Here is a 22,990-nt window from a genome sequence, read left to right on the forward strand (position 1 = left end):
GTATAAGAGGATTAACAGAAGCTGTTTCTTCTTATTCCTGCGATGCTGCACATACTGTAGTTTGAGGGTGTTGTTAGGGATGTAGAAGACATTTTTTGTACTACAGTGGATTTGGAGGAAATGTGTTATTTAAAATATTAGGGATCAGAGAGCAAACACGCACACTGTTTGCTGAAGATGAGCTGAGAGATGCATTCAAACAGGTTTTCTTTCAAAGCTGAGAGTTATGTCCAGATGTGCGCATGAGCACGGCAGCTCTTGCATTTTAAGTTCCCCTCATTTAATCGGGTTTATTGATTCTAAGGGGAGCGGGTCAGAGGTCGACCAGGCGTAGCAAGGCTTTATTAGAGTCTAACTGAGTGTGACCTGCTTCTAACCCGCTGTCCTCCCTTTTCCCCTCTGCAATAACAGACTGGCGGTCGTCGGGAAGACGAGCGACTCCAAACGTCTTTCCGGAGGAACAGAAGTGAAGCTGCTCCTGTGGAGTACAATTACCTCGAAATTGCTGCTTTACCCCCTTGACCCGACGAGGATTTTACCTAAAACCGCTGTGAGTTCCCGGTGCCAGCTCCTTGTCACACAGTCACCGCTGAAGGGATTAGGGTGCGGAGAGGGGGCGGAGATAAATGCTCAGCATCGGCGCCTTGATTTTTAATCTTACCCATCCATTCACGAACATCTGTATTTACTTCAGCAAACCCCACACACCTAATGAGGTGTCCTGGTAGAGAGTAAAACACATTTGTTTGATTAAGTGCAGCTGGTTTAGCCAAAGACAAACCTGCTGGTAGAATGACACCTGAAAATAATGAAGGGCTACTTTATTGTCCGGTTGTGAGTTAATTAAACTCGTCTTTCTGTTAACCGGCTAATGACTTTGTCATGTGGTATCAATCCAGGTGATTAGTTATGTCAATCACAGGGAGAAATTCTTTTCCTTTAACGTGAAGCGCTGTTTATCCGTCCAGACCTTTGTCCTTTTCTGGAATTAAATGGCACTCACCTCACGTTTGCCACGCAAATACATTTAAAAAACTTCATGCAGCTTTTTCAGAAATCACAAAATCCACAAACCTGGACGTGAGCGGTTTCATGTGGGGACTATTTTCTTTCCAGTCAGCACACCTGCCAAACATCACTGTGCAGGAGGAAGTGTGCTTCTACCTGTGAGTAGAGGCTCGTGCTTGTGACAGCAGGACAGGATGTAAACATTAATGGTGTGTCCCCCCCTCAGCTGAGCCGTGATGTCAGCTAGCTGCACTCCTCTGCTGGTTAGCAGATGTAGATGCAGACACATGAATGCAAAGAAAGTTCTTACGTGAAGCTGTTCACAACAAGATCTGGGGATTTCTGTTTTTCTGGACAGAGGACAGTTTGCTCAGGAGAAGGCAAACATGGTATCTGCAGAACAGAGCAGCTCACACCAAAACCATCTAGATAGATAAAAGATAGTGTAGCACTACTGTAAATATATGCAAACTTGATTTTGGGGTGAAAGTCGTTTTTAATGTGGCGTTTATTTGTCCACAAGAAAAGGTTTCGGTGCTCCTCAGATCTGATTCAGTTTAATTTAATTGTGTAATTTTTCCACAGGGATAACATTTGTAATCATTTCCTGTCACTTCCCGCTCTATTCCAATTTTTCGACCGCTCTGCATCATCATGGCCTGGTGTGAGAGGCAAAATGATCACGGGAAACCCTTGAGGGGGAGACTGTCATCACCCTCAGGGACAAGCTGTGATAACAGAGAATGCAGCACTGTTTATGTACAGTCAGGAAAAAGAGCTCAAAATTAGGATTTTTTTAACAGCAGCCGCTCACATTCAATAATCACTTTGTCTTTTCTCTCATGTTGACTTTAGTTCGGCCTCCCTCAGTCTGAGGCTATGAGAGGGAGAGAGGAGTCCCAGGCCGCACCATCATGCTACTTCTGAGACGCTGGGATGAGACTTTGGCTGGCAAAACACAAGGTAAGACAATATTGATGCATGGGGCCTCTTTACAGGTGGAGCTCTTCTTAGTTTTCTCGTGTTGTCCCCGCAGAGAACCGCTGAAACAAACCATCTTATCTCGGCTGTGTGCGCCTCTCCTAACGCTCAGTGATGGATGTTCTTAAACTTCTGTAGTGTGTGTTTTTTTTATTGCTTTGTATCTTATGCCAGGTTTGCTTGCGGGTCAGGATAATGGTTCAAGGTGGAGCTTGCAGATGAATGGTTTAATCCTTGGTTTTTAGCACAGTGTGCACTTTGATCACACTGTGCGTCAGCACGTGGTCGTTCAACCCGACCCCGCCCACCTCGATCGACTATCGGCCTCGTTTACACTCCACAGGCATTGATCGGGCAATTAAAGGATTTGTTGAATTCGTTCTTTTGTTTTTGTCGTTTGTGTGTGTGTCAGCTGTTCTCATGTTTTCATGTGTGTGGACGACAGAGAGAAAGCTGAAAGAAGACATCGTTCCCACTCTCACCCAGGACCAGATTACACAGAGCAAATGTTTTTACCACCCGGGGCAATGAGAGGTCATCATCATATCAGCGGATTTCATCATTTTCTCATCCATTACTCCTCAGTAACTTTTTTTCTCTATTTCTTCTTCTCCCTCTTCGTCTCTCTCATCTCATGCACTGTTAATCAGCTGTGACGTTAGGAGACTGAGCCTTGGTGCAAATTTAGTCTCCTCTTTTTGTGGTGGGATGGAGTGTGTGCACACTGTGTGAGCACACTACAAACGGCACTATTACACAGGCACTCCTCTACACCTTTAACCTGCTGCCTTTTAGCCAGCAGCAGAGCAACGGCGTGGCTTTGTAACCAAGAGCTTTAGCTTTAGCCTCGGCCCTTTAAGCATCAAGTCGCTTATCTGCTTCGGCTAATGCCACACAGATATATTAACAGCGATGATGCATCTAATTAACAACAACGCCCCGCTGTTCTGATTAAACAAAAATATAGCATTCACACGTACACTGGCAGATTATTAGTCTGCTGGGCTTATTATTCGAGCGCGCCGTGCTTCCTGCTCTTACATAAACTGTTTAGAAAAAAAAGGCTCTGGCTGGAATAATGGCCTAAATGAGGACATATTAGAATAATAATGTCTCATGAGTTTTTTAAAAGCTTTATCTCCAACCTTTGTGTACCTAACCTAAATGGGATTCTGGCCCCTCGTTATATCAGCGCCGTTCAGCGCCTCTAATTAAGTGCTGCATAGCTTTTCAATCATTTTTTCAGTCAAATCAAGTTAACAAGAGACTTTTTATTTAGACTCGGAGAGCCCACGTCACCAGTCATAAATGAAAGCCGCAGTCTTTGACGTGTTAAATGCAATTTGAACATTTTTAGGGTCAGCCTTCTTCTCTCTCTGCTAATGTACGGAGTGCAGTTAAAGGTAGATTTCGGCGTTGAGGTGTAACAGTAAGATAAACGTTGCCTTTCTCCTGTAATCCTGGTGTTGCTGTTGCTGAACAGGCCATTATTGCGATCGCCTTATTTTTGCTGATAATATTTTTTTTTCAACCTCTCTCTGTGTCTTTTCTAAATTGGAAGAAATTCAAGAGGCTGGGAGTTAGGAAGCTTCTGATAAAGAGAAGCACTCATAAAAAGAGACAATAGGAGGAAGAGAAGAGGGGAAGTGTTTTGGTGGTTGTTTCTGGGGATGTGGAGTAGAAGATAGAAAAGAGCGCAGCTGTTTTTATTTTTTTTCAGGGAGACAATGATATCTGATGCGCCTGTGTTGCTGTCTATTTTGTTTTTTCACCTCATGTGAAATTACACAGCAGTGCGTGTGGGCATCTTATTGCATCAACAGCTCACGCTGGCACGTTTCCCTTTGTAATGAATGACGATCACATTGTTAGTTTAAAGCGTCACTGATGCTCAGTCGGCTTGCAGTCGAGTAAACTTGGAAGCTACAGAAACCCAGTCATGCAGGATAAATGTCTCAGGTGTTTAGCTGTCTCACAGTAATGCGATGCTACATATATTAGCATTAATTAAAATTTGACCGCAAGATCACATACATGCTTGACCTTAAAACACGGCAAAGATCCATGCGGTGGAATCGATTGCTTTGAGAAACAGCAGATCAATGCGGCTTCACTCATCCTTGTCTCCAGCGGTGGAGCGGTTGCATAAGTCACCTGGAAAACGGCCTGCGGATCCAGTCATTAGCTGCTGCACATCCAACATTTGCTTTGGTGGCATCTGTTATTTTCTGGCACGTCCTCAGATGCTGCTGTGGGGAGGCTTCAGGTGCTGTCAGTGTTTGTGCTCCAATTTTTTGGACTGAACAAGTGCTGAAACTGTTAGTCGATGTACAAGATTTGAATCTGTGACAAATGATTAATTGTTTACATGATTTTCAGTGTCAACATATAGCACAGCTGCTTTTTCTGTTTTACATAACTGCAAATTAAGTAATTCAGGCTGCTAAGTGTGAAAAGCTAACAATCTGATGATGTCGTCCTGTGATTTGTGTGGGCATGGGCAGATTTCTGATTTTTATAGACTGAAATAAAGAGGTCAAAGTCTATCCTACTTGAATTGGCTCAGGTGATTTGGCTATGACTCCCAGCTAATTCAGGCCAAATCAGTAGGATTGACATTGTTTTCATGCCCCAGCTTCATTTATTTTCTTTAATGTCGTGCGTCGTGTGTTAATTCATTATTTTATACTTGTTTGAGTTTGTTTCCCTTAAAGAAAGCAGGAACATAAAAGACTGTACATAGAAGATGGATGGAAATGTGACCCGAACCTTACAATAGCTTTTGATACCAAAATTCTAAAAATGTGACAATGCTTTTTTTTTTTTAAAAAATTGTAGTTTTGTAAGCAGCATCTTGTTTACTTGAAATATAAATTAGCTTTTTTTTTAGCTAGCTAAAATTGCTTTGGCTAAAATGTTTGCAATGGTTAGCACTTTATACATGCTTAAGCTTAAGCTAATTTAAATTAAGGCTACTTGGAAATATACTAACATTTCAGTCTGTGTCCTGTCAACAGAATAAAATGTTGACATTTTAAAGAAAGGTCTGCCATTACCATGTCAGTGATTTAAAATGACTTTTCTGGTTTCTTTGGCAAAGGAAACCTGTTTAGCACAACAGTACGTTCAGGCCAGAAGCTACATGCTAAAGAAACAAAAAATACTTTTTAGCACAAAAGTTTATGCTTAAGCACATGAGATACAAATTGTGTAGTTCTCCTGGTGTTGATACTGACTAGGCTACTAAATTTCTGGTCCATTGGTTTGTTGACTACCGTTTTAGAGGCCCAAGTAATGCTAATGCTAGCTAGCTAGTATGGTTAGCAAGGTGATTCCTACTTAATTTGGCTAGCAAAAAAAAAAAAAGGCTTAAAACAAAAGTGACACCTTAGTGTGTTTTTAGTATAAATAGTGAACAAGACAGTGAGGGCCACATTTACTAAATGCTGAAAAATAGTGTGTCAACGCAATCCCCAAATAGCGCTCATTGGTGTGGTTAGTGTTATGAGCGGTTTACAAAAGTGTGTTGCTTTGTAAACACAGGTGCAGTCAGATCATTTTTATATCAAACAATTCACTGTCTTTTTTCCTATATTTTATAATTGTCTGTGAATATTTTTATTAATATTAATATTATGCTGTAATCCTGTCTTTCCTGCCTCTCACATGTGCATATGTGTCCACGTTTCCTCAAGTTTTAACTGTAAGCTTGGACAGGTATGTGACCAGTGCTCTGCAAGAGCAGCTGTGTGCTCCGTTTTCAGCTGACTTGTTGTTTCACCTAGAGGTTGTGTTGTAGGAGCGTGTGACTTATTTGTTTCGGCGTGTGAATGCCACAGGTCAGCATCTTTATGCGGCCATAGACAGGAAACGCTTGTGCTCGTGCTTTGAGGAGTGACGTGTGGGTGACAAAAGGTGATTGCAGCTGAAAGATGAAACACACAATCATTTGTATACTGCAGATTGACAGGGCAGTGAGACATATAATTCATATATTTCCAGGGTTTAAAATGAAAGGGGAAAAAAACCTCTTTGCTCTTAGAACATGTAATGACTGAATCTGGGTTTTACACGACTTTATCCAACTTGGTGTCATCCCTGATTTAAAGGCAGCCACCAGGATCCTGCTTTAATTTGGAATAATAACACCTATGTCCTAGTGTGTGATTAATCTGATACTAAGAGATCTGATTAATGTGCTGTTGTGCAGGAGCTGCAACTAAGTAACGCTATTTAAACTTCTTTTTCTTTCTCCCAGCTCCACTAAGCACTGTTTTTCTTCCCCATTATCAAAGCTGTGCCAGACAATAAATCAGTGTATACCAGAAAAGAGATTACTTTGCCCAATGCAAGAGAAAGTAGTGCCCCCCTGCCATGAGACTGGATGGAGGTGCGTCATCATCATCATCTAAGCTCATCTAAACACACACACACACACAAAAAAAATCTCTAAAAGCCTGTTTGTGATGTTGCAAAGATGAAATGGTCAAGCACGGGCAGTGACCCTCAACCATACCTGAATGCACTTGCTTCTGCAAGTTGAACCCGAATGCACGGCGCTGTCTCGCAGCCCCGCTGCTGTTGAAATGTCATCGGTAATGCTCACCGCGCTTCAGTGGGCTCACTAAAGCAAAGCAAACTCCACAGCATTTTCTACTCTGCCTCTCGCCTCCGAGGCTCTCAGCCTCAGCCTCAAAACCACCTGCAGCTTTTTTCGCCCTGACTGTGTTTGCCAGAAGGTAATATTAAAAGTTATTGATTGGGTTGTGTTTAAAGAAAAATACCCAGTAGGAGTTTAGCAGAAAAAGACCCGATAGGGAGCTAATGCCTCCCTCAGGGACATCATCCACATACTGTCAAAACCCGTGATGTGTGGCAACCGGGATGCAGAGCAAGGGAGGGGGAAGTGTGGAGAGGGGCAATCTGTGTCATATAGAACAACCAGATGCTGTAGTGCTTCCAACCAGGCGCACAGACAAAAAGGAGCGTGTGAGAGAGGCGATTGCGATGTGCGCTATTGTACAGAATACAAAGATAATAGTTTTGTCAAAGTCTGGTTGATTAAACTGAATGGACCTGAAGACGGTGCAGCTCTCATGCAGCCATTTAACTCCTTTGTGTTTAGTCGATTGTTCCTGTTTGCATCTCACATTGATTTGTGAAAGCCGGGACCAGAGTTTCAGAGCTACTGATAACGATGTAAGTGTAGGATTGTTGTAAAAAACCTGGCCAGTATTTCTTTGCACGAGAGAGCCGATTGATTAATTGCCGATCATGCCACAGAGAAGACAGTGCAAAAAAAATACAAGTTGCAAGTTTTCAGTTGCACTTTCATTTGATCTAAATATCCATTTAAACATGTTGCATGTTCAATATTGCTAAAAGGTACTGTCACACAGCTTAGTGTTTAATTGGATTGAACTGTTTGTCATCTAATCACTGCATTTGGAGGATGTTAGGCTTTTTAATTTGTAGCAATAAATAAACCATTGTCCAGGTTTGTGACAATGCAAAAAGGTCTATAGTTGAAGCGTTTGTAGACCTTAACAAATTGTTTGATTGAGAGCTGTTACTTGAAACGATACACACTTCTTTCAAGAAGGAAATCCAACATAAAGTTTGGCTGTTCTCAGCTGTGTTTTAAACAAGTAGAAACAAAGGGGGTTTAAAGGAAAACATAGGGGTAGTTGGAAGAGCACCAGTGGAAATGAACTGTCGAAAATGCACAAAAACCAAATGTGCAGCACGGGAGCCAGTGTTTGTGACAGAACTGCAAGAAATGGACTTAATGAAGAGGGATTTACATAAAGACAAGCCAAACAAAAACCAGCACTCACACCTACACAAGAGAACACAGTGGGCTAAAGAGACACGTTACTGCACTGTGGATGACTGGATAAAAGTGATGTTTAGTAATAAATCACAGGTCTGCACTGGCACTGGATTTATAGTCCAGTGCTGGGGTTGAATGTCAGGCAAAGGACCAGGAGAGATTTCAGTCATTATCTCACCAGTAAATGCAAAGGTGTACAAACAAATTTTGGACATTTTGACCCCCTGAATTATTTTAGCTATGGAGACCAATACTGTTTTTTAGTATTTGTGATTTGAAGTTGGGGCCTTTAAAGGTAACGTGTGTAAAATAGATATCAGTTTTTTGCAAACTGCAGTCATTTGAATTCTGTTTCCTTATCTCTCTCAATTCAAATGTGCAATCCTAGCTACGGTAAGGCAAACAAATCTGACTGCCTTCCATCTGTAGTGAGTGTAGCCTGTCAGTCTGCTGTTTACCTCAGCTGTAATGTGCTTGTGTCTATTTACTCTGGATAGGGATAGGGAACTTTGTGAAAGGAGTCCGATAAAAGTTGATGAATCAGTGAAGCTCACATCTGTCAGACGACAGAAGCTGAGGGAGTTTTTTGTTGGTAAGCGCTGCTGTTTTTGCTGCTGTTAGCCTCTGTTAGCTGCTCTTAGCCAGTGTTCTTTAAAGTGGATCTAATATTGTTGGAGTGAATAAACTGCGTGCCATAGCCTCAAAGTGTGGTCACCTCTGGATTTAAAATAAGAGTGTGAAATAGTTAAAGATGATCAGAGAGGCTGACTGCTGTTATAAATTCTCTGTAGCTCTGCTATAAACACAAGAGCATGGCCATCAAATCAAATCAAATCAAAGTTTATTTCTATAGCACATTTTAAAAGACTATTGTACATCAATGTGCTTCACAATAATACTGCAATGCGGGGAGAACAAGAAACAAATAGTACAATTCCAATTAAAAATTACAATTACATGGTGCAGTGCAGGCCGAGTGAAAGTCAAACTAATTTGCTTCGAAAGCTAAGTTTTTGAGCTAAGTTTAAGTACGATTTGAATGATTGAATAGATTCCAAGAGATTATTCCAGAGTCTTTGAGTGGCAATAGCAAAGGAACGGTCACCTCTGGCTTTTAAACGAGATCTTGGTTGCATTAGGAGCAGTTGGCTGGAGGATCTTAGTGCTCTTTTTGGGTTATACAGGTCAAGGAGTTCAGTTAAGTAGCTAAGGGACAAGTTATTTAAAATTTTAAAAGTGAGCAAAAGGATTTTAAAATCAATGCGATATTTGACGGGAAGCCAGTGTAAGTTAGCAAGGACAGGGGTGATGTGATCATGGCTTCTAGTGCCGGTTAGGAGGCGTGCTGCAGCATTTTGGACTAATTGCAAGTGGTGAAGGAGGGAGAGTTGGAGGCCCAGGTAAAGAAAATTACAATAGTCCAATCTAAGTGATGAAGACATGAATAGGGCCATGTGGGGCTTTAGATGTTATTAATAAAATTTAGAAAATGAATTCTAAATTTCACCCGAAGCCAGTGATGGGAAGCAAGAATAGAGATGACGTCTGATAGCCGACTAGTTTTTGTTAGCAGGCTAGCTGCTGCGGCCTAATGAGAGATGGATGTATGAGCAGATGGACGTCCATGCTGAAGATCTGTAGGTGGTGAGTTAGCACCATTAAGTGTTATGCACTACTTGCAAGAGAGTGACACTTGAGGATAGTGCTAGAAGTCAGTAGACTGTCAAAATTAATTTTAAGGCGAATCCAGATGTTGTTTTAAGGCCGGTTGTTTTGAAATAAATAAAATCATATTGTGGTTGACCTTGTTCTATTGGTGTTCACAGGCAGAATGACAAGTGTGTGTGTGTGTCGTTTATTTCTAATGCTGTTAGTAATGCATGACAACAGCCTGCCAATTAACTTACCATTAGCAGAGATGGGCTGTTGTTGGGTGATGGGACATTAAGGGAAAGATGAGGGGGCACAGAATGATCGAAATGACAGAGACTGGTAGAGATGGGCGATGGGGAGGGGACAGGAATATGTTTGGAGGTGTAAGTGCAGGGTGTAAGTGCGTTTGCATGTTGATGGGACAGGGTGTAAATAACAACAGCATTAGAGGTGGATTGGGTGTGAAATTAAACCTCGGCCCAAAAATGTGCCACCTCGAAAGATGAGACAATTAGAACACGCTCGCACAGCCAGACCTTGATGATACCTCCATTAAAATGTGTACGTGTGAAATAATACCTGTGAGTAGGTTTAAGTTCTTCTACCCGGGACTTTAGAAAACATGTTTTTTTTTTCATTACAGATCTATTAAAAAACATAAAAAATAGTAGCTGACCAGCAGAAACTTATGTTCCAGATGTATTACATGCACATATATATTTAATAGTACTATAAAAATCAGTAGAGGGTAGAGAGGCTTTAAAGTGTCTCAGGCCAGGAGATCCATAGAATACATATTAATACTCAAACTAAGAACTTAAAACAACATTCAGGCTTCTTTTTTCTTATAGGGCTCTCATACAATGTAACCATGTTTAGGTCATAATCTGATATCGGTTACAGATATGGAGGTGGCTTGATGACTGACAGGTTTCCTCCCACATGGGCAAGCACTCTATGTAATTCTACATATTAATGATATGTTTGCTATACCACAAAAAAGGAGCACTTTCTTGCTGCTAAGTGGTGAGTTTGAGTGTGACAGCAGTCTGCTGGAACTCTAATATCTGTCACGACAGAATTGCTGTCTGACATTATCTGTAACTGCTGCTCAAGTGTCTGACATCTATTATGAAGAAAGGAAACCCTCGGGGTGACCTAAAATAGTTCAGAAACAATCGAGATTTACAGTTCTGCGCATGTGTGCAGAGAGAAGTGAAACGTCTGAAAGGGCAGTCAGTCATTTTGATGGGATTTTATAGAAAAAAAGGCTGTTTTCATTATATAGATTAGTGTGTAATTGTGTCTTCCAACAAATTAATGGGTTCTCATAATCTTAAAATTATTCCGATAAAAACACATGCGAGTGGTCACCATTTTGTGGAAGCATCCATGTCAGTTGTGTAATTTAAGAGGGAGTAGGCCTGTGTGCACGCTCCAACGGACTCAGTTGAGTGGCAAAGTTTTTATGTTCATTACTTAACAGAGAGGCTGCATATAAATGGATTATTTCAAAGTATGCGTATGCATCGTTTAAAGTGATGCAGCCATCTTCCACGTGCTTGCGTTTACCTGTGTGAGCTGGGTCAATGCTCATGATAGTGCTTTTTTGTGTGTGTGTGTGCACTTTCGGTGTTTGGATGTGAGCCAGAACTTTAAAACAGTCAATCAGCAAGAGTGACAAAAGAACAGAGAGGCACAGAAGGAAGCAACAACACATGCATACGGTGAAGCTCTGGAACATTTAGGCACTGGGACAGAAAAAAATAAAAAATGCAGGAATAAGTAATGTAGAGACACACTGTGCTTTTCTGTTTTCACTTCACTGCAGAATGAGCTCTTACTTTCCACTTATCTCACTCGTGTAATCGCTTTCTTTCCCCTTTTCTGTCACTCACTGTTCTCTCTCACTTCAGAACTCCTCTGCTCTCTCCGCATCATTTTTCTCATCTAATGCTCCATCTCTCTCTCTCTCTCTCTCTCTCTCTCTCTTTTCTGTCATGCTGTCTCTGCATTTATCTCTCCTTTCTCTCTCAAAGTTTTTTTTTTTTTTTAATTAAAATCTGTCTGTATCGAGGGATTCTGTTATGTGGTGATTTAAATGGAGGGCCTGACATAAACGTAACATTACTGTCAGACCAAAGCAAATTCCATCAGCCCTGCTTAAATTTGCAGTGCTGGCTGTTTTCCAAAAGGCTTTTTATTCTGCAGCCAATATCTATACCATCTCCTATCTATCTTCTGATACTCCTTTATGCTATCCTTTTTTTTCTTAAAGTTTTCTATGTCAGGTCAAAGGCATGAATCATGAAGGGTAACTGTTAATGTACGTGCTGGACTTGGACTGACTCTGCAGTCTGTAAGTCCGATGCTGATGCTGATATTTGAAAGCAGGAATGTTATCGTGACATGAAAGGTTTAACTGTGATAGAAGCATGCGAGTGTTTCTGCTTTGGCTGTTTTTTTTGTACATAAAATAAGAATCTTTTAGTCCCCTTCCTGCCCCAAACAATGCACGTAGTTCATTCCGTTTCTGATGTTCACTTAAAGTTCAGAAGTTTAAAAGCGCACAGTGCTTTTACATTGGTATGTGAAGTGGTTTTCCGGTTAATCGGGGTTTTTCCATCTCTTGTATTCTCTTCTCCTGAACCCAGTCCTAAATGTTAGTAAAAATAAGCTCCATTTGATTAGCTGTTTAGTTTCCAAACTTTTTGTAGCTTATAGTAAAGTAACTTTTCTAAGTTTCCTCCCTCATAATCCTGACAGAGTTGATCAAGCATAGGCTTTTTACCATTTGCACTCTAAAGGGGGGTAGACACACAGGAAGAGATTAACAGCGAAGTGACAACAAGAGATGAGGGATTGCCAGTGAAATTCTTTGACTTACAGCAATCACTGCTACACAGGCATTAGTGATGGGAAGTCTAGTTTAGTCTACCTGTCTTATGCACAGTGACTGCTTGGATAGGCTATGCACCCTCTGCAACGCTGAACTGGGTAAGTGGAAGATGATTGGATTGACGAATTTATCCATGCAGTGGATTCCTGGGATGTCCGCTGGTCCCGAGTGTTGGGAAATGAGTGAATCCCTTGAACATGGTTACAGAACCATTATATTTTTCATTTGTTGCAAATTACAACCTTTTCCAAAACCAAATTCTTCCGCCTCATGTGATGTGGTACAATCATATCAGAGTTTCTGTTGTCCCAAAGATAATGCGGGCGGTGGCGAGGGACTCAGGAGTTCTTGTTTTGTTCATCTGCACCAACATATAAATATTCCAGCAAAATTTTATAATTTATAATAGTAAATAATTCAATTATATATTTAAATTATAAATTATTTTGCAGAACCCTTGGCTATGGATTACAGACACCTACAGGTCCCAAAACCCCACTCAAGAGATCCAGCCGTCCACAGCGGTTTATTTCCGCAGCCTGTTTCACGGTCGTTGGTTGTGTCATGCACCAAAAGTGACGTCACTATTTCAAGAAGTTTAAACAAGAAGCAAGGGGAAGTTTAAGGAGTTTTTAGGAAAATTCTTGTCAGAAAAGTTGTTGCAGCATCGCCCTATGTGTCTAAACTCTGAGCTCCTAAAGACCGACATGGCCGTGCACTTGTGCAAAGTCTCCAGCGTGACTGAGTCAGCATAAACTAGATGTAACTGTTCCTTTGGCAGTCAAAACAAAAAGGATGTGATGCTGTCATGGAATTGCAAATCTGGCGCTGATATTAGCCGTATCAATATATCGATGAGGCTCGCATGCACAGAGACAGACCTGTAGAGCTTGTCATGCGCCCGCACTCTGTCACACTTGTACTGAGTTATGTGCCCACAGTGCCAGCCACCTTGCTGTGAGAAATGAGACACTTCACCTCCTCATGAGTGTTAGCACTCCCTCCTGTCCTCTCCTCTCCCCACCCGTCTTCCTCTTCGGTGAACTCGCCCTCCCCTGGTGGATGGGAGCGTGTGGTCGGGTCTCCATAAATCAAAATGTTACCACCGGCACTATAAGGCTACTTTTTAATTAAAACTGTGAATCAGTCGGCCCTGATTATGAATTGTACTCTGCTGCCACTGAATAAAATATACAGGGCTCATTTGCTCTCCCCCTCTGACTCCTCTCCGTCTCTTTGTCTCATTCGGTCTGCTTCTCGCTCTCACTTTGCCTCTTGTTGCATGCTACTCAGAAATTGAGAGTGTCCACACAGCAAAAGCCACGGACACGCGCATCCACTGAAGACTGTGACAGCATTGTGAAATAGTTGAGGAGCTTACTGGTTGCATAAACCTAATAACTCAATATGGAGGGTCTGGCGCCACTGGGGTCAACGCTATTATATCACAGAAACAGCCAGGAGGACAGAAACACCACCGAAGCTACTAGACCAGTGGGCCTTGTTTATCATATGATGCCACTCTTTTAGCTGTGCTGCAACAAGTGAGGTTAGTCGCTGTTGAGTTGGATGCTTCCATTAAAGAGAAGCGAGAGCTTTCAGTCCAGGTCACGCAATTCAAATCAGCTCTACAGGGAAAGCAGCTCCTGGTTTTTAGCTGGAAGATGTACAAAGAATAGCGGCAAAGACTGGGGACAATGGCCGTGCTTTACTGTCAGAAACAGAGCAAACCCAACTCTATGAATACATTTATATGCAAAAGAGTGAGTCTTAAAAGCTTCTCTTTGGAGTACCATCAGGTTGAAGCTGAACAGTATCTCTCATTCAAAGGGACCTTATTGCTAATTTATGACCTTTGCGTGTCTTGCAAGTACAACTGACATCGTCTTAGGGAGATATGGGCATGAGCCAGGCCTCGGCGGAGTGGAAATTAGCTCAATGGAGCGCGGCGCAGGGGGGTGCCGCTGTGGCGCTGCCACCTCTGCTACCCTTAACTTTATATCAGCAGGCGAGTGCAGGGAGGAAGGACTAACTGGAATTCCATCTTACAGCTTTGCACAAACAAACTCATGAATGATAATGGGTTGCTAATTGAAGGTACTGGAGCGATTCGCCCGGCTGACTACGCCACTGCAAATGGAGTCCTCCTGGTAGCCATGGCGACAGGCGCAGAGAGGCTCAGGAGGTCTCCTGACCTGAGCTAGAGTCAGATCATCTCTTACACCCGCTCCCCGTAGTCTACGCACCATGTGGGTAGATTTGCATCAATGAATATTCATAAGTAAGCTGTTGGTGCATCAGAGAGCTTTTTGAAAGTTGGTTCAAGTGTTGGGTTTGTATTATACGACGGCATTTCAGATGCAAATGTTCTGATGATTTTTTTTTTTTATTTTTTACCCTCTGTGTAATTGCAAGCAGTTAAGGTGTTAAATAAACAGAACAATTACACTTTACTTGTTGTATCCCTATTAAAAAAGATAAAACACCTTCTAATTACAGTAATTAGGAAACAGATTGTTGCCGCCTGTTTTTTATGCCTGTATCAAAGATCTCTAATGATGTGCACTGGATTTCACCACCGATGAGCAATTTAAGGAGAGCAGAAGGTTTGCACAGTAGGAACTGTGATGACTGTCTGACCTGCAGAGGTGTCCTTGAGCAAGATGCCGAATCTCTACTAGCTGGAAGGCTTTTTTGTGAGTGAAGATGGGATGGGAGCAAGTGGAGAAGAATTTCTCTACTAGTAACGGGTTCTTTTAAAAGCTGATTTTACACACTGGATAGCTTTGCATCACCTGAAAGGAGTGTCACCAAGGCAGTTTCACACCGATCAGCTACATTAAAACTGATGAAGGAATAAGATCAATAATCTATTTGTCTTAAATGGCACTCCCCAATGGCAGCAACCTCCTAGCAGGATAGTACGCCCCACCACACTGCTAAACCTTTCAGGAACATCTCCAGAGAGCTCAAGATGTTGAGCTATGCGCACGTCTCGGTGAATCAGAGCTGCTTCGACGGCACAGGGCAGATAAATGCAATATTAGGCAGGTGGTTGTAATGTTGTGGCTGATCGCTGCATCAGTAGACATCTTGTCATACTGTTCTTTGGATTAAAAAAGCTGTCTTAGCTTTGCAGAGAGCAGTTTCACTGTGGTGCCACCCACTACGCTTAGGTGTTCACCTGTGGCAGTGTGTTTGTTCCTGTCTGCTTCCATTCCTGCTGGATGTCTGCCGATGAGCTGGCCGGTCTGACCGACTCTGCCTCTTTGTGCATCTCAGCGGCTGCTGCCTGTCGAACTAGCAAAGCTGCCTGTCTCTGCGTGTCTGTAATGTTTTTGCTGCTGTCTCTTGGGTGCATGTCTCTCCCGGGCTGAGCTTTGGGTGCGATTAAATCCAGGGGACATCCATTGGAGAGGCGCTCTTAGATGTCATTATCCCTGTGGGGAGTCTCATCATCATCCTGCAGCAGAGAGAGAGAGAGGCGCTCGGCACAAGCAGCCCGGGAAGGCTGCAAGAGAGACAGCCATGACAGCCTTAGGCCTGCAACTAAATTGTGATGATCATGCGAAAAAACATCATCCCCACCTAAAACAAAAATGCCGGAGATGAGGTCTGCATGTATGTGTATGTGCATATGTGCATTTGGAGCTCTTACTGAAAAAACAGCAGAAAGCCCCGAGATAGAGAAAACCTAACCCTCCTGGAGCTTCTAATCATAGCAACTGCTGCGCTAGAATACCTGGAATTAATTGAAATGTGTAAAATTAGCAACATGAATTGATAGCCGAAAATGAAAGTCATCAGTCAATATTCAGCCTGAGGGGAGAGCAGGGAAATATAGCTCTTCTAGAGTGTGTTAGCCTAGGTGGTATGAATTAGACAGGTCTATAAAGGATTATTCGATGATTTTTTTACATAACCTCTTTGCTATTCTGTGTACTTTTGCGAGGTTAGCTGACCAATTATCAAGTTTCCTTTTGTAAACTGAAATAAAAGTGTGCTAAAGTTCCTGAACACAAAATTTTACCTCTATGCACACTATTTATCGTCCTCTACTTTTTGCAGCGTTAGTAGTGTGTCTTGTATCGGCAGACTCGTTAGAAATAGTACAGTAGTGGATTAGGCTATGTTCTTGCATAAGCATATTTCAGGGCTTGGCTTTTTGTGTATCCAACTGTTCCCATGAGATTTTTATTTCCACTTGAAGAGGCAGATTCAGAGCGTGCAGACACATTATGTCCCTTTAAAAAAAAAAAGAAAAGAAAAGAAATGGTTCCAGCAAAACATCCACCTGAGGTTATTTATCCCCACAATATAGGGGAGCATGTAGATATCATTCTGTACAATATTGTTATTCCTCACTACACATAACGACTCTCATAAAAGAAGAAAAAAACCCCCAAAACTTGCACTCCTACTAATCCAAAAAGGCAGAATCCCGGTGCCAAAAATAACAGCTTGGAATGAGATGGACGGAGGAGGACAGATTATTGGTGGCTCTAATCTGCGAAAAGCTGACAATAAAACACATTTAAAGTGATTACAGCGCTGTTATTGGCACGGGGAGGTCAATGCATCGCGCTCTTCCTATCCTTAGCATTGCGTTTCCACAACAATGCAGTCTGCTGCGTAACTGCACCCATATGAATGCTGCTGTAAAGGTCTTTCACAATGACACATGGGCTGAAGCGCTAATGCTGATGTACGGCGTCAGAGGGGAGAGAAGGCGAATAGATGAAAGGAAGCAGAGGGGAAGTAAGAGACAAGTAAGGAAGGAAGAGGAAAAAGAACAAGTGGAGAAAAGGGATTTTGGAGATGAAGCCACAAATCACGGGGAAGATTAAGCGTCTCTTGTGCGCGGTGGAGGAGGTGTAAATAGAAACATGTCCCAGGGAGAGATCCCGGAGACCAAGCGCTTATCTCCCTGAGTGTTGTCAAAACACATTTGTCAGTCTGAAGTATTTAAGTGTCTCCGTGTCTATAAGAGACTTGATATGCAAAAATAAACAGCTGATGGTAGTTGGAAGATGTTTAGTTGCAAACATGAAACATGCCTACAAGGACACACGGCCTGCACGAACATGCATAAACACACACCACCCGAGACTAGAGGCAAAACTGCTTTCACTCCGGTGTGACCCTTGGCTTGATGGGAGATGTGTGGATGAGCAAGCTGATCATGCATTATCCCTGCGTCTGACTCCCTCAGCTGAAGTACCAGCACATCATCAAACAGCTGCCGGCGCTTGTACCCGTTCAACAGCTGCCACATTTCACAAAACGATGAGGAAATGCTTCACATTGTGACTGTCTCTGCCCAGTAAATTAGCCAAGGGAGTATGGGGCCCTGGCGTTGCCGTACTCTTTCCCTCACTGGACTGCCTCCTGTGGGAGCTTCCTTGAATGGTTTGTGGACTCACTCTGCAACCGTGTGGCCTGCAAACCGCCAGAAGCAGCTGCTGAGAGAATGGAAAGCACATCTGCACCGTGGTTACTTCGTTATAGGCAATATTTGGTATCAGTTGCATCATTTGTATCCTGAAGTAGCAAAGTTTTGCTCCTGCACTTACAGTCATATGAAAAAATAAGCACATCCTGTGGAAACAGGGTTCTTAGTAATGGTGAAATATTCAATTGAAGTGCACATCTTAAAGCTGCATACATTTGAAAACAAATGACAGGAATGTTCATCTTTCCGAATTAGCGGCCCAGCTGATAAATGCAAAGTGAAGTCTCCAAGAATCCCCCAAAAGATCTGTGGGTACCTCTTGCAGTTGTTCTTTTTCAAGTTACAGTCGGTCAGAGATTTCACGTGCATTAGGAGGAAAAAAAAGAAAAATGTTAGAAAATTAAAGTAAATCTAAAGTTTAGTAGAGACTATAACTTTTAGAATAATGTACTTTTGGGGTTTAAGAACAGTTCTGTTGAGATATTTAAAGAAAGGCAACAATTTCAAGTGGCGGCGCTTGTGTTATCACAACTGTTATTGTATCAATAACTTTTCTATTCAGCCAAACAAGCTTCATAACTTAAAAAATAATAATTTTGTACTACACCTCACATAAGCTATATGCCTGTTTTGGCTATATCATAGTCCCTCTACTGTATCTTAGTCCAGAACTAGAATTCTGACTATAGTGCACAATATTTAAGTATTTTCAAGGGTCAATAAAGCCATGTTTAATTTGTAAACAAGGAGAGGGTACTGATCCTGACGGTACAACTTTAATGAGAACTTGGTTTGGATGCAATCCCAGTGGGTGTTGGTCTCCACAAAGGTTAGCCTGTGAATTTGTCTGATGGTCTCAGGATCTTGTTTCTGCTTTTTGCAGACGATATGGTTCTGTTGGCTTCATTGAGGAACAACCAGGCTGAAGTGGGGCAGTTTGTAGCTGTTGACATGATAATTACCACCTAGGAGATTCTGGCTATCCATGGTTGTCAATCAGCAAAGGGTATACTGCGCACCCCAAGTTAGGAATGAGCTGCTGTCCCAAGTATCTCAGTGTCTTGTTCACTAGTGAGGAAAGGACAAAGCGGGAGACTGACAGACCAGTCTGCTGTGGTGAAGAGAAAGCTGAATGTGAAAGTGAAGTTGTCAATTTACCGGATGATCTGCTTTCCCACCCTCACCTGTTTCCACGAGCTGTGGGTAATGAGCGAAAGAATGAGGTCGTAGCGAAAATGAGCTTCTTCTGAATGCTGTCTGGGCTCAGCCTGAGAGATGGAGTGAGGACCTCAGTTGTTTGGGAGGGGCTCAGAGTAGGGCCACTATTCTTTTGACGTCAAACGGCATCTGTTTAGGATGCTACCTGGACTTGTGTCTCCACAAACCGTCTTTGTCTTCAACCCTGGACAAGCAGTGGTGGATAGATGCATGGATAGTGTGCAACAGTCACCTTATATTGGGTGATTCAGCAGGACACCTTTATAAAGCTAGAATGAACAAAACATAAATGAAGATTATGTGTCTAATATTATCAAGCCAGATAAAGTAAAAAGTTCCTTGTATTCTGGATACAAAGCATAATCTAGCGGAGAGCAGAAGCACAGAAGCTTGGAGTGGATTCTAAATTCATAACATTTAATCCACAGACAGGATAATTAATTAGGTGACACGCTTCTTTGCTTTGAAGTTTGAAATAATGATGGATAGTTGTAAATATCCAGTGTTAACTTGGGCTTTTAAACAGTTCTTTGGTTCAGTATTTACAGGGTTTTTTTCTGCTTTTTGTGACCAGTCACACATAATTTTGGGCGGCTGGAGTTTATATCCTCAAACTATTATCAACTCATTAAGGACAGTGACTTTAAGCAGTCTTTTAACTAGAGGAAAAACTGCACGATCTGCTTAAGGGCTAACCTTATTGCATCCAGTGCAGTACCTATGGTCACTTAACCAGAACAGCTAACTCGTCATATTGGATCCATTCTTAAGCAATTTACTGCAAATTTTCAAAATCATAATGCATTTAATAATGATTTATTAGGATCTTCCTATAGCTTATACTGTAGCCTGTTATTCAATAACATGTTTCTATCTATCTATCTATCTATCTATATAGATATAGCTGAAGCACGATTGATATAGGATTTTAAAAACTGATGCAATACAGATATTTGGTAATTAAAAATAACCAATTTCTTTCAGACACATGAAAAATAAACACATTTCTCTAACATTTGTTAAGTGTAGTTGTCCTTACTAGGTTAATATGACAATGCATCTTAAAAATAATATTGCTTTATTATTGCAACAAGTGGTGGATTGCTCGTTTAGGCTTTGCCTAACTCTGCTGTGATCAGCTGTATGTTTGTAGTGCTCTAAACACCTGTTGTCAGCAGGGAAGTTGCAGAGAGCCCCCTGGTGGACAAACTATGCAAGCTCAACATCAAAAGAGGTTTGAAGGGTGTTTCTCTCTTCTCTTCTGTACTTTTGAAATTTTCACTTAACAATGACTGATATGTTGAAACTCATCATATCACTCAGGCTCTAATTATAACAACTGTTGTAACTGAACATAAACACACTGCCTACATATCTGTATAAATAAATGAAGGAATAACAACAATTTAATACTAGTAGTTTGCTCCAGAGGCTACCTGAACCTCATTACTCTGCCAGTGTAGAAAATGGAGTATAAACCTTGAGCAGGACTTTCTCACCAGTTCTGCAGCAGCTGCAGAGAAAGGCAGACAGAGAGATTCACTTTTAATGTCAAACCACATCTTGTCCAGACAAAAATGGCTTAAAATAACACAGTGCGGCTCTCTAAGTGGGATTTGTGCAGAGGGGACATCAGTCAGGTTGCCCAGTACTCTACCTGCCTACCTACCTTCACAGCAAAAGCATCAACAACAGCAGAAGCCGTACAGAACTAAACTTACACACACATACACTCGAATTATAAATACAGTATAAAATGTATGCAGAGGCGTAATCATAGACCTGAAGAAGGTGATAAAGAAGGCCCCCCGCTACTTTCCTCAACAACACCTAATCTCAAACCTGTAAAAATAGAAATAAACTTATAAACTATTTTTAAGTAAAGACTTGAAGGTAACAAGGATTTCAGCTTAAGGCCTGAGTAGTCTGCTCCGTTCCTCCCACCCACCACAGTGTCACCAGTTGTGTGTGTGTGATCAACCGCCCCCGTGTCTCGCTGCTGTGTGGTCAAAGAGGTTGTCCAGGTAACGTTTTCTTTCATCACCTGTCAGCAAGGTGCTGCCTGAGGGTTTAGCCTTGGATCACAAAGAACGCGCAATGTGATGCCAAACAACTCAACAGCCTTCGATTACAGCTGTTAAAAATAGTCTTTTCCCCTTGCAGAACATTTGTTTGCTGTAATGAAATCACAAGCTCGGACTGACAAACGAATTACACTCGTTAGTAGCCTCAAGTGTGCAAAAGCGGGCTATTTCTCAAACTCCCGGTGCTTATCCTAAGCGCTGCAGCTCCTGACGTATGAGCCTCTCCTCACGACATTCTTATTTCAATTAAAAGGAGAAATGAGGCCGTCGCAGCGCGCCTGACTTGGCGGTTAAGATAATGTACATGCGCCACAGGCATTTGAATGCCATCGTCTGCATGTCTTTCCAAATATCAAAACTGGGCAATAATTGTGAAAAATGACCGGGCGCCTTTGTCCTCCAGTTTTCATGCAAATAACGCCATCGACAAACCTGACACTTACCACATAATGAGAAGAGCGTGATGAGAGAGTGCGAGCACAAGAGAGAGATAAGTGGGAGAACTGAGAGGAAGCATTGTTCAGAGACAAAACCATAAAGCGAGAGAACGAAAGGGTTACACCGAGTTAAAATGGAAGAAAGATAAGGAGGGAATTGGGGAGGAAGAGGACGATGGGTGCTTCAGTGTCCCCTTTTTCTGGAAATAGAGACCATTATGTCAGTAGATTGGTCCTGAATCCTCAGTGAACATGTGACTGCAAAGCCTGGCCGGTCTGCTTTGCTGAGGGGGCTGGTGAGTGGCTGCATCAGAACATCATGTTCAGACACAGGTCCAAACACATAATCACACGCACACACACACACAGCACCTTCCACCTCCACAGTGGGCTGCACAGACAGTCTGCATGAATATTTATCAGAGCAGGTTTATAATGAGTTCACACGTTAGACAAGCATTTCTTTCACATGCTCACGTATTGTAGGTTTGGCAGCGATTCTGGCGTCCAGCTGATTTCTCCTCTCATCAGTATGCTGAGCGGTGACCCGCTATGTGGCCTGGTCACATGCCCCGGGGCAGCAGGGGCTCGCATCCTCAAAACGCTACCAACGACCGAAAGATATTCCTAATATTGTCAGGTGCCGGCGGATCAAGTCCAAATCAAAAGGCGTCTCTTCAGTAAAGCCTAGGGGCGAGGAGAAATTCTTCCTGCTGGCTTGCATTTGGACAAAAGACATAAATGTCAGTTCTAAAAACGCATTAGGGAGAGAGCAGGCCACTGCGAGTGCTGTTCGCAACCTTTCAAACTAAATTCATCAGCTATACACACAATTATACTACCCGCAAGCACACAAACCGTTTCTTGGCAGTAGTGTTTCCCGTCCTGCGTGGATTTATTGCTGCAAAAGGAGAATATGTTGTGATTGGAACAGATTGTTGTTCAGTCATATATATTAAATAGAAACTGTCTTTTCTGATTGACAGGAAAGACAATTTTCCTGATTGCATATTTTGTGTGTTTGGGTTTTTTTTTCATACTGGACCGCTTCATGACCTTCCCTGTAACATTTACCCTGTGGACTCTTTGTTAGTTAGAAGCATGTGATTTATAGGTAGCAAAGACCCCAAAATAACAGCAAAAAGATGAACAGGGAAGCCAATTACGGCACTACAATATCTCCGTCCCTTCCTCTTTCAAATTCCTGCAGCAGTATGAGCCGTATGTCTTTGACCCAGCGTTTTGAGTTATGGGCTTTATTTTCTGCTTGATTTTTATTTCCTGGTTAATTTGATCTAGTTTTACATTCTCAGGTTTTCTTAGTTTTGCAGTCTTGTTGTTGTTCCTGGTTTTAGTTCTGTTTATGTTTCATTCCTTGATTCAGTTTATCCTTCCTCCCCTGTGCTCCTATGTCTTCTTGTTAAG

General features: G+C 42.1%; 1 protein-coding gene across 1 annotated transcript in view; it reads left to right on the top strand.

Moving 5' to 3' along the window:
* The window catches only part of LOC116311568 (glutamate receptor ionotropic, NMDA 2B), a 141,840-nt gene that overhangs the window by 7,208 nt on the left and 111,642 nt on the right, over positions 1 to 22,990 (top strand). Inside the window, exons 3-4 of the mRNA XM_039611393.1 lie at positions 412 to 550; positions 1,864 to 1,971. Coding sequence (XP_039467327.1) covers positions 1,945 to 1,971 — 27 coding nt within the window. The 5' untranslated portion in view covers positions 412 to 550; positions 1,864 to 1,944. The remainder of the gene's footprint in view (positions 1 to 411; positions 551 to 1,863; positions 1,972 to 22,990) is intronic.

The sequence above is a fragment of the Oreochromis aureus genome, linkage group 4 (assembly GCF_013358895.1).
Source record: "Oreochromis aureus strain Israel breed Guangdong linkage group 4, ZZ_aureus, whole genome shotgun sequence".
Classification (NCBI taxonomy): domain Eukaryota; kingdom Metazoa; phylum Chordata; class Actinopteri; order Cichliformes; family Cichlidae; genus Oreochromis; species Oreochromis aureus.